Here is a 12,523-nt window from a genome sequence, read left to right as displayed (position 1 = left end):
CTGGTGGAATATCTGGGTGAAGTCTTGGATTGATTTAGGCTTCATGAAGAATTAAGAGTTGTCATAGGAAAACAAATGTTCGGAATGTTAGACGTTTTAGTTGCTGTGATATGAAGAGTCTAAAGTTCTGTTCCTTTTTCACAAACACCCATTTATTTAATTCCAACTGCCTTTGCACAAAACTCTAACTATACATCACCTGACAGAGGCCACCTGAAGCCCCTTTACATATCAGTGTCAATTAATGGATACTTAACATAAATGAGACAACTAATTGCAATGTCTCTTAACCCATTACTTAACACGGAACAATATAAGATAACAGTAGCAGGTTCAGCAAGGAGACATGGAAGTTCCACTTAGAGGTAGGATAATTAAGAATTTCAATGTATGAAGGAGAAGTAAGGGTGGCGCGATTAAAAGTAACTGTTGGTTAAGCTTGGGATCTAGAAGGGAAAAGCTAAGAGAGGAAACACTTCACAGTTTCTAAGAAGATCTCTTCTAAATTCCTTTTCATTAGTGATCTACACTCCTCATCCACTCTTCTGAACTAGATTTATAAGCAATTTACTGGGTGGGAATCTCCAGTCCCCCAGCCGCATGTTTCTCAATGGCGTGCTGTTCGCTGGCGGCAGGATCTTCTATTCCGCCGTTTGTCAATGGGATTTCCCACTGAAGCTGCCCAACGCCGGCAGGAAACTCGCAGGCTAGGGGAACGCTGCCGACGGGAAAAGAGAATCCCAACGGCCATAGAATTCCGGCCACTGTCTCTCATTTACGTCGCCAATTTACAAGCATCAACAATTAACCTAATTTTCCCTGGGCGCACTTAAGCAGCGGCCTCAGAAGAACAGCCGAGTAGCTAATAGAATCGTACTTAACCACCTGTGAATACCCATTCGTTGCACCAAATTATTTTTGCTAAAGCGTCAGGGCCCACAGCCTTTGCAATATCCAATGCCTTTAGCTGTTTCTTGGTATCATGTGGAGCCACCACTCTAACTCTTAGTTGCAGCACTAGCTGAAGCAGGATTATTTCATTATAACTCAAGCAAATTATTTTTGCGAAAGCCTTCCTGGGAATGATCACTCTGCAGTGTGAAAACTCTGCAACAAATGCGACCGGAAGGACTATCTACAAGATCATTAATTGATTCAGGATCTTTGTGTTCAAGCCCAGAATAAATTAATTGAAGAAATTATGAACTAGGTTACTCTCATATTAATGCCTGCTAATTCATGACCTGAAGTGTGAATGCCTTCTCCATAGTTTCTTCTTTCGTCTTTTCCTTTTCCTCTTCAAAGAAGATGGAAAGTCTCTCTGAAATCATTGGTTCTGGTGACTTGACTACAATAAAAGGATCATTAGGTTTTTAAAAAATATTTCATGGATGAAGCCATTGCTGGTAAGGTCAGCATTTGTGCCCATCCTTAATTGCCCTTGATCTGAGTTATCTTGCAAGGCCATATCAGAGAGTGGTTAAGAGGCAACTACATTGCTGTGGATATGGAGTCAGGTAAGGGTAGCAGATTTCATTCCCGGAAGGAGATTAGTGAAGCAGATAGGTTTTCATAACAATCAAAGTTACCATTACCGAGATTACTTTGCAATTCCAGATTTTAAAAATTAATTGAATTTAAATTTCTCAGCTGCAGTGGAATTTGAACCCATGTCCCCTAAGCGTTATCCTAGGCCTCTGGATTACTTGCCCAGTGACATTACCACTATGCCACCGTCTCCCCATTAGCATTGTTCTTTGCTCATTTGGAGCCTGGTCTTGTACTGAGCTTAAGGTATAATGAAATAATCCTGCTTCAGCTAGTGCTGCATCTAAGAGTTAGAGTGGTGGCTACAATTGATATCAAGAAACAGCTGAAGGCATTGGATACTGCAAAGGCTGTGGGCCCTGACAATATACCGGCAATAGTACCGAAGACTTGTTATCCAGAATTTGCCGCACACCTAGCCAAGCTGTTCCAGTACAGCTACAACACTGGCATCTACCTGGTAATTTGGAAAGTTCCCAGGTGTGTCCTGTACACAAGAAACAGGACAAATCCAACCCAGCCAATTACTGCCCTATCAGTCTACTCTCCATCATCAGCAAAGTGATGGAAGGAGTCATTAACGGTGCTATCAAGCGGCACTTACTCAGCAATAATCTGCTCACGGATGCTCAGTTTGGGTTCCGTCAGGGTCACTCAGCTCTTGACCTCATTACAGCCTTGGTTCAAACATGGACAAAAGAGCTGAATGCCAGAGGTGAGATGAGCGTGGCAGCATTTGACCGAGTGTGGCATCAAGGAGCCCTAGCTAAACTGGAGTCAATGGGAATCAGGGGAAAACTCTCTGCTAGTTGGAGTCATACCTGGCACAAAGGAAGATCATAGATCATAGAATTTACAGTGCAGAAGGAGGCCATTCGGCCCATTGAGTCTGCACCGGCTCTTGGAAAGAGCACCCTACCCAAGATCAACACCTCCACCCTATCCCCATAACCCAGTAACCCCACCCAACACTAAGGGCAATTTTGGACACTAAGGGCAATTTATCATGGCCAATCCACCTAACCTGTACATCTTTGGACTGTGGGAGGAAACTGGAGCACCCGGAGGAAACCCACGCACACACGGGGAGGATGTGCAGACTCCGCACAGACAGTGACCCAAGTCGGAATTGAACCTGGGACCAAAGATGGTTATGGTGGTTGGAGGTCAATCATATCAACTCCAGGGCATCACTGCAGGAGTTCCTCAGGGTAGTGTCCTAGACCTAACCATCTTCAGCTGCTTCATCAATGATCTCCCTTCCATCGTAAGGTGAGAAGTGGGTATATTTGCGGATAACTGCACAATGTTCAGCACCATTCATGATTCCTCAGATACTGAAGCAGTCCATGTTCAAATGCAGCAAGATCTGGACAATATCCAGGCTTGGGCTAACAGTGGCAAGTTACATTCTCGCCATACAAGTGCCAGGCAATGACCATCTCCTAAAAGAGTGGATGTAACCACTGCCCCATGACTTTCAATATCATTACCATCGCTGAATCCCTCACAATCAACATCCTGGGGGGTTACCATTGATCAGAAACTGAACTGGACTAGCCATATTAATACTGTGGCTATCAGGGCAGGTCAAAGAGTAGGAATCCTACGGCGAGTAACTCACCTCCTGACCCCCCAAAGACTGTCCACCATCTATAAGGCACTAGTGAGAAGTGTAATGGAATACTCTCCACTTGCCTGGATGAGTGCAGCTCCAACAACACTCAAGAACCTCAACACCATCCAGGACAAAGCAGCCCACTTGAATGCTCCCCCTTCCACAAACATTCAAACCCTCCACCACCGACAAACAGTGGCAGCCGTGTGTACCATCTACAAGATACACTGCAGTAACTCACCAAGGTTCCTTAGACAACACCTTCCAAACCCACGACCGCTACCATCTGGAAGGACAACAGGAGCAGACATCTGGGAACCCCACCAAGCTAAGGGGTTTCCCTCCAAGTCACTCACCACCTTGACTTGGAAAACTATCGCCACTCCTTCAATGTCGCTGGGACAACATCCTGGAACTCCCTCCCAACAGCACAGTCAGTGTACCTACACCTCAAAGACTGCAGCGGTTCAAGAAGGCAACTCACCACCACCTTCTGAAGGGCAACAAGGGATGGGCAATAAATAAATGAATTTAAAAAAGGAGGCAGTCACTATCTTAAACAAGCTAACCATAACATCCATTACTGAGGATGCAATGCTAAATCAGTTTTTTCAGGAAATCTCGAAAGAGATCTTTGACAAAGGCTCTTTCTGTTCAGAGAAGTACATTGGTGTTGATGGGTTCATTCAATTGCTGGAGTTTCTTCTTGGGCGTCAGTATCAAAACAGCCTCTGAATGACATTTGATCAGAACTAAGGCAAATGTGACAAACAATACAAGACTCTGGAGGAGGAGGGCAAAGACATTCAAGAACATAGGACATCTTTACCAATGCCGAACTACCAGTCTGATCAAAAGTATAGCAAGATATAATTTAAAGTCAGAATTTAAAACAGTTGATATCAAAAATATATGATTAACAATCTAACCTGACAAGGTTGATGTTATTTCAATATCCTACAATAGAAACACATGTGAAATGTAAAACAAAACATTACCCAGTCTATAATGTATCAGCCCTCGATTATAATAAGGAACTTCAAAATCCTCTTTGTTTTGAATTGCTAATGTGTAATCATCCATGGCTTCATAAAAGTCTACTCTTAAGTACTTGATTTGGCCTCTGTTGTTGTATGCATTAGCCAGATCCTCAGCACAGCATTTACTGAACAAGAAAAAAAAGTAGCATTAGTTACTAAGATATTATTAGCATCAATATTACAACCTATGGAGTAATTCTCGAACTTTAAATTGCAATAAATGATTGGAAAATACGATGCACTATGTGGCCAAACTTTTATATGTGCTTTTAGCAGATGGGATAACTCAGAAACAGCCACTTTTATCTTGAGATCAAATGCACCCTGTGCCCTCGGTATGAGGCAGAACCGGCTATACTTTACTAAGCTGAGTACTAGCGACTGTACTTGTAATCAGGAAATATTTAACCCTATTTTGTACAGATGACGATTGAAAAAGAAAGTTAAATGGGATTTTGATTGCTTCACTCGATTTATTTTTTTAAATTCAACTTGCTGTATAAATATTCAACAGACACTCAAGAAGAACAACTATCTGATTGGAAAGTATAGAAAACAAAAGCAATGGTAATGCATAATAAAATCAGAAAATCCCAGAAATATTCAGAGTTCAACCAGCTTCTGAGGAGAGAGAAACAGAGTTAACGGCCGGTGGAATTCTCTGGTCCTACTGGCAGCGCACTCCCACCCACGGGTTTCCCGACGGCACGGGGTGGCTTCAATGGGAATTCTCCTGCCGTTGAGATTCTCTGTTCCCGCCTGCAGTGCACCCCTGTCCGTGGATTTCCCGGCGGCATAGGATGGGACAGGGAGAGAACAAAAAGAAAGGTCTGTAATAGTTGGAATGCAGGCGAGATTATTGAGTGGCAAAAGGGATAATGGTGCAAGGCAAAAAGGCTTTGGTAAAAGGACGGCTAAAGGAAACCAAAAGACTGGTCCGGAGGAGATCAAAACGTAACAGCAGAAACATTATGGCCAGTACATTTTGTCTGAAAACAAAATGGGAGCAGTGGTTATGATCTGAAATTGTTGATTTCCCTGTTGAATCTCAAAATCGTAAAGCGACCAATCAAAAGGAAGGTGCTGTTCATGGAACTTCTGTTCAGTGTCATGAGAAAAGTATAGGAGGCTGAGGAGAGAATTAGAAAGGTCAGAGTGGGAATGGGATGATGAAAGAAAATGAGTCAGGGGGCACGATTCTCCACTCCCACGCCGGTTGGGAGAATCGCCTGGGCCGCCAAAATTTCCGGGGACGCCGGTCCGACGCCCTCCCAAGCGGCGGGAACGGCCCGGTCGAGTTTCGCGGGTCGCAGGCCGGAGACACGCAAAATGGCGATTCTCCGGCGCCCCCGCTATTCTGAGGCCCGGATGGGCCGAGCGGCCAGGCCAAAACGGCGGGTTCCCCCCGGCGCCTTCCACACCTGGTCGCTGCAGTCGTGGGCGGTGCGTGAACGCTGGGGGGGGGGGGGGGGGGGGGGGTGGGGGGCGGCCTGTGGGGGGCGAGGGGGGATCCTGCACCAGTGGCTTCACCTGGAATGTGGGGTGGCCCGCGATCGGTGCCCACCGATCGTCGGGCCGTCCTCTCTGAAGGAGGACCTCCTTCCTTCCGCGGCCCCGCAAGATCCGTCCCCCATCTTCTTGCGGGGCGGATTTGGACAGGACGGCAACCACGCATGCGCGGATGATGTCCGTTATGCGGCGCCGCTTTTACGCGGGCGGCAAGGCCTGGCGCGGGAAGATGATGCGGCCCCGATACTGGCCCATTGTCAGGGCCTGAATCGGTCGGGACCGGGGCCGTACGACGGCGCGGCCACTTCGGCGTGGGGGTGGAGAATCCCGCCCAGGGTCTCTGCGGTGTGGAGGAAACCGAATTATAATCTGCAAATACCGTACTCTCATGTTTTTTAAAGTACAAGTGACAACAATTTGACAAAAGGGTGAACAATGATTATTTAAATAAAGGCGGCAAATACGCACTTCAAATGAACAACTCAACCAGCGTCATGTATTAATTTCGGATGTAATCTAGGCGGGGGGAATCTGTAAATTAGAAGTCTGAGCTGCAGTTCACTGGTTTTACTGTAGCTGGGTGAGGTTGTTGTTTATCACTAGTGTCACCCCCCCCCCCCCCACCCTTTGCAGCTGGGGGAGGGGGAGATTCCACGGCCACAGTACAGTCGCTCTCTTCACAGTCCCAAGTCCTCCTGGCTGCGTCTAAAGGCCAGACTCACTTTTTCCATTCCCCCGCCGTGCAAATATGAATGAACTTGGTGTAGAATTCCTCTGCGGTTCTGAAGTTCTCCTTGTGGAATTGGAGCTCCGCTTCTCTCAGAACAGCCCGACAGTCCATATTCTCCCTTCCTGCAAGAGCCAGGCCTCCTTCCGGGATTACATCAGTGGGGGAGGCGCGGGCTTCACCTGCTGCATTTCACCCATTCACAATGCATGTATATGTTCAGTTCTGAGGGATCCAGAGGGGGCTTGAAATATTGCATTTTTATTTTAAAACAGCTCAGTTATAGAGTCATAGATGTTTACAGCATGGAAACAGGCCCTTCGGCCCAGCTTGACCATGCTGGCCAGTTTCTATCACTAAGCTAGTCCCACTTGCCTGCATTTGGCCCATATCCCTCTATACCCACCCTGCACATGTAACTGTCTAACTGCTTTTTAAAATACAAAATTGTACCCGCCTCTACCGCTGCCTCTGGCAGCCCTTTCCAGATGCTCACCACTGCTGGGGTGAAATTCTCCGTTATCGGCGCGATGTCTGCCGACCGGCGCCAAAAACGGCGCAAATCCCACCTGCATCACGCCACCCAGTCTCCGGCCCAGAATGGGCTAGCAGCGACGTAACGGGATCCGCGCTGGCTCACGTGGTTCACGCCGTGCGGCGTCATGCACGCCGCACGGCGTGACGGCTCAAAAGACGCGCTGCTACCCCCACCCGACCAGAAGACCCGACCGGATGGCCGCCGCTACTCAGCCCCGAGGTTCCAGTCCCGCGACATTCAGGCGCTCCTGGACGCAGTGGAGCAGAGGAGGGAGGCCCTGTATCCCGGACACGGCCGCAGAGTCGCCCCACGCCACAGCCGGCGTCTGTGGAGGGAGGTGGCAGAGGCCGTCAGCGCTGTGGCCCTGACACCACGGACAGGCACCCAGTGCCAGGTCAGGGCAGCCAGGGTGAGCCCCCCCCCCCAGCCCGATATCCATATCCCCCCCCTCCCCATATCCCCCTCCCCATATCCCCCCTCCCCCATATCCCCCATTTCCCCAAGTGAATCCAGCCCTAACCTTCACCTCTGCAATACATGCGCAACCGATGGCGTGCATTCATATACCTGTCTAACACTGTTGCCTCTTACCCCTGCCACCACCCCCCACAGGAGAAGCGCGCACACAACACCAGGGAGCATGTGAGGACTGGAGGAGGCCCAGCTGATGAGAGGCCACTGACCGAACATGAGGGAAGGGCCCTGGAACTGGCTGGCGGACCTGAGGACCGGGAGGTTGCTGATGTAGAGGTCGGGGGCCCACCAACAAGTGAGCCACCGATAGCCCGTCCCCATATCCCCCCTCCCCCATATCCCCCTCCCCCATATCACCTAATCACTGCCTGCGTGTCTAACCATGCATGCTTCATTGTGTATCGCAGGAGCAAACGTCGAGGCACCCATCCCCGCAGATGCAGACCGCCCGCATGATGCCCCTCGGAGACCACGGGAGACGGAGAGAACCCGGACCCTCTGGCATGCGACGCCCGCACGATGCCCCTCGGAGACCACGGGAGACGGAGAGACCCGGACCCTCTGGCATGCGACGCCCGCACGATGCCCCTCGGAGACGGAGAGACCTGGAGCAACAGGGAGACGGCGCCCCCGTCTCATGCGGGTGCGGCGATGCAGGCGTATTCCACCCAGCGACGAGAGGGGCAGCCACAGGCCCCCGTCACAGCCGAGCCACGAAACCACAACCCAGGACACCCCTACCCAGGACACCCCTACCCAGGAAACTGAAATACAGGACAGTGACACAGATTGGATGGGCGGAGACGAACCGCCACCCCAAAGTGCCATGGACTCAGAGTCGGACGATGCGCACGACACAACGCCACTGCTGTCACCAACACCCTCCACCATCGCAGAGACGCTCACCTCGGTTGGGCACTTTAGTGATGAGGCGTCTGACACACTCACTGGTGCGCACAACACAGCCGTCCCGGTACAGCAGGTGGAGGTAGGAGCAGCAGAGGGGCCGGGCGGTCGGAGGGCAGCCCGGCGCAAGCGAACATCTGCCGCCCAGATGGATCCCGGGTTCCTGGAGTTACCACACCCACCCATACGTCCGATGCAACCACCGAACCGGAGACGAGCGAAGAGGGTGACGGCCAGCTTGCGGCGGCTGCAGTCGCAGGTGGAGGAGTCCACCCGTGTCCAGGAGCTGGGAGTGGTGCCGGTCATCCGTGCCACCCAGGCCGACACCTCACGGGTGGCATCCGCGGTGGAGCCAATGGGTGCGACGGTGTCAGACATGGGGAGCGGTTTGCGAGGCCTGGGGCTTTCCGTGCAGGCGGCGTCTGTGGCCCAGGACATGGCTGCCCTCTCACAAGAGGCCATGAGCCAGCGGCAGGTGGCAGAGGGGCTCAACTCCGTGGCACAGTCTCTGAAGGCCATGGTCCAGTCTCAGCAGGCCATGGCAAGTCTCAGCAGGCCAACGCTGAGGGCATCGGCGCCATTGCCCATGTGCGAGCCGGCGTCGCACAGTCACAGACAGGGATTGCCAACCCCCTGAGCTCCATGGCTGCAAACCTGCAGACCCCTGTCGATACCAGCAGGGGCCTCTGGGACTGGCAGCGCCAGATGTCGGGGCCAGTCCGTTCGCATCCCCCACCCATGTAGAGGCCTGGGGGCCATCGGGCACCCCGAGGGAGGAGGAGGTGCTGGGGCCTGTTCCGGGTCCCATTGTAAGGGAGGTCCCGGAACACCTCGGGCTCCCCCCCTTCCGTCCCAGGTGCATCGGGTGGGCAACGGGCAGGACAGGCTGGCAGCTCGCCATCCCAGTCGCCCGGGCCGCAGCCTGGCCCATCTAGGCCAGGATGCCCCAGGAAACGGCCGCCAAAGGGATCCCGTGTCAGAGGGCAGGAATCACAGGAGTCCACCTCCAGTGCTGCTGTACCGTCTGGGGAACCACCTAGGCGTAGTCAAAGGGCCCTTAAGGCCAAACAATTAGGCACCGAGTAAGTTGGCACGGGTGCAGGGCACAGATGAGTTTTAGGGGCTAGGGCACGTGCATGAACTCCTTTCGTTATTAAAGTCAATGTTACACCTACAGAGGCTGCCTTTGAGCTCTGTCCAAAGCGTGCGGGGGTGTCATGTACGTTGAGCGCAAGTGTGTGTGTGAGGGGTGGTCTTACCTCAGCCCCAGGTGAGTCTGCCCCCTTCCCCCTGGGCCGCCATCAACATCCCCCCGGGCAGCGGACGGGACCGTGCGCTGCAGTGTCACAGCCGCATGCAGGGATGGTCCGGGTGGATGGTGGTACTGTGGCCATGGGTCAGATATAGTCCAACGATGTGGAGCCAGGAGCTCATCGCAGGGCGGGTTGTCATCATCCTCCATGATGTGGAGATGCCGGCGTTGGACTGGGGTGAGCACAGTACGAAGTCTTACAACACCAGGTTAAAGTCCAACTCTTGGTTTCCAGGTTGCGTCGTCTGCTGTAGAGCTGGTGTACGAGGTGGTTGAGGAGTGTGAGAGAGGTGCGACGGCAGAGTCTCTCAGCGAAGTCTGTGTTGTAGGTCGACTTGAGTGGGTTTGTGATCTGTAGCCCTTTCGGGATCTTGTCTGCTTTCTTGCATCTTTGTAGAAACTTAATGTCAGTGTCTATATGCGCGATCTTCCTGGAGATCCTCTCCACTTTGAGCCGGCAGTTTGCGGTGTCGTTGGTAGCCGTGATGTGGAGATGCCGGCGTTGGACTGGGGTGAGCACAGTACGAAGTCTTACAACACCAGGTTAAAGTCCAACGTTGGACTTTAACCTGGTGTTGTAAGACTTTGTATCATCCTCCATGGCCTGCAATAGACACGTGTCCACCGGCAACTGTGTGAGCCCGGCCTTTGTGCCGCAGGTGGATCGGCAATGGGGGGGTGGTGTGCATGCGGGTGGGGGGGTGGTGTTGGGGAGGGGGGTGAGGGTGCTGGGTGGGTGGATGGGTGGGGGGTGTGGGTGGTCGGGTGTTGCCATGGTGTGCGGTCTGTGGCCATACTACCCGATTCCCACGCCCATCTAGTCAGTGAAGCGGGCGTCTATCAGCCTGTCCCGTGCCCGCTGGGCCAGCCGGTAACGGTGGACAGCCACCCGCCAGAAATCGTGCCCGTCTGCCCTAACCGTTGCCCCCATCCCCCTCATCTGTGGAGGACTGCGCCTCTTCCTGCTGCTCCTCCACTCCGCCGTCCTCTGCCTGCGGCACATCGACCCTCTGCTGGGCTTTATTGTGCAGGACGCAGCACACCACAATGATGCGGCCGACCCTATCTAACCGATACTGGAGGGCGCCCCAAGGCACCTGAAACGCATCTTCAGCACGCCAAAGCACTTCTCTCACTCCCCTTGTCGCTACATGGGCATCATTGTAGCGGTTCTCCGCCTCATTGCGTGGCCTCCGTATAGGCGTCATCAGCCACGATCGCAATGGGTAGCCCCTGTCGCCCAGCAACCAGCCCCTCAGCCGGGGATGGCGTCCCTCATACATGCCAGGGGTGTATGACCGCGACAACACGTATGAGTCGTGTACACTGCCCGGGTAATGGGCGCAGACGTGCAGGATCATCATGCGGTGGTCGCAGACCACCTGTATGTTCATCGAATAGGTCCCCTTCCTATTGGTGAACACGGCCGTTATCTGCAGGTGGCCGCACGGCGACGTGCATCCCATCGATCGCGCCCTGGACCATGGGGAACCCGGCCACGGCAGAGAAGCCCATGGCCCGGCATCTTGTCTGGCCCGGTCCACAGGGAAGCGGATGTAGCGGTGCGCAATGGCATATAGGGCGCCTGTCACTGCCCGGATGCACCCATGTCTGCGATATGCCGGACAGGTCCCCACTCGGTGCCTGGAATGACTCCGTTGCATAAATGTTCAGGGCCACCGTAACCTTGACGGACACGGGGAGAGGGTGTCCCCCGCCAGTGCCACGCGGTGACAGGTGTGCTAGCAGGTGGCAGATGTGTGCCACAGTTTCCCGGCTCATCCGTAGTCTCCTCCTGCATTCCCGGTCCATGAGGTCCTGGTATGACAGCCGGGGCCGGGACACACGGGGCGCCTTCGGGTGCCTCCGTTGCCGTGGGGCCGCGACGTCCTCCTCCCCCTCCTCGTCCTGTCGGTCAGGTGTCCCTCCAGCCTGGTCGGCTGCCGCCTGCCCCTCTGCGGCAGCCTGCGCCGCCTCTCTGGCACGCTCCTCATCCTCCTCCTCATCCAGGGCAACATGGACATTAGCGGCTGCCGCCACGGCGGCCAACATCGCTGGTCTCTTTTGCATCTCTTTCCTCTCATCTTAAACCAATGTTGTAGACTCCTCTACCTTTGGGAAAAGATATCAACTATCTACCTTATCTATGCTCCTCATAATTTCATAGACCTCCATAAGATCACCCCTAAGCCTCCTACGCTCCAGAGAAAAAAGTCCCAGCCTATCCAGCCTCTCCTTATAACTCAAGAGGTAGCATCCTCATAAATCTCTTCTGCACTCTTTCTAGTTTAACAATTTCCAAGTGTGCTAGTGATCGGGAATTGTCGCGGGTTTCCTGGCACTTGTCCGGCGTGGCCGGCAACACCATTCAACACTAAAACACAACAACAACAAAAACACACCAAAAATAATAGCTAGGCCCCGGTGCACCTGTCTCCGTCACTCGAACGGAGTGGGTAGGTAGGGGGGCGGGGAAGGGCGGCTAATCAGGTTAAGCTCAGGCTCCCGTGCGGTGATGTTTATTTCTGCCGGTGTTCAGAGCCGCTCTGACCCCAGCGACAAGTTTTGTTCCCCCTGGTCCACTTAACGAAGCCTCACGGGCTTCTCGCCCTGATTGCCGGCTCGCCAGCTGATTCGCCAGGACCACGATCTCCAGCCCCTTGCTAATAAGGTCAAGCAGCACTTAAAACTGCACTTGCTCAGCCAACCCCAGCCAGCTCGCAACAATGCTGACCTGGGCAGGCACCTGGGCACGGTGGAGGCCAAGAGGGATGTCCTGTTCCCCCAGTGGTCCCGGAGAGTCAGCAACAAGGCAGCCAGTGCTTCCTGGGCCAAGGTGGTGGCAGCAGTC

The 12,523-nt window shown here is 53.1% G+C and overlaps 1 protein-coding gene across 3 annotated transcripts in view; it reads right to left on the bottom strand.

Moving 5' to 3' along the window:
- ttc32 (tetratricopeptide repeat domain 32) overlaps nt 1-6,605 on the bottom strand; it is a 32,578-nt gene extending 25,973 nt beyond the window's left edge. For 2 of the 3 annotated variants that reach the window (XM_072498909.1, XM_072498908.1), the window contains exons 1-2: nt 6,438-6,605; nt 4,165-4,331 (exon numbers count right to left, since the gene is read on the bottom strand). In XM_072498909.1, coding sequence (XP_072355010.1) covers nt 4,165-4,331; nt 6,438-6,556 — 286 coding nt within the window. In that variant the 5' untranslated portion in view covers nt 6,557-6,605. The remainder of the gene's footprint in view (nt 1-4,164; nt 4,332-6,437) is intronic. The other variant, XM_072498905.1, reaches the window with a different exon arrangement.
- Nucleotides 6,606-12,523: the final 5,918 nt, after the last annotated feature.

The sequence above is a fragment of the Scyliorhinus torazame genome, chromosome 4 (genome assembly GCF_047496885.1).
Source record: "Scyliorhinus torazame isolate Kashiwa2021f chromosome 4, sScyTor2.1, whole genome shotgun sequence".
NCBI lineage: Eukaryota > Metazoa > Chordata > Chondrichthyes > Carcharhiniformes > Scyliorhinidae > Scyliorhinus > Scyliorhinus torazame.
This window is presented reverse-complemented; position numbering and strand designations above follow the sequence as displayed.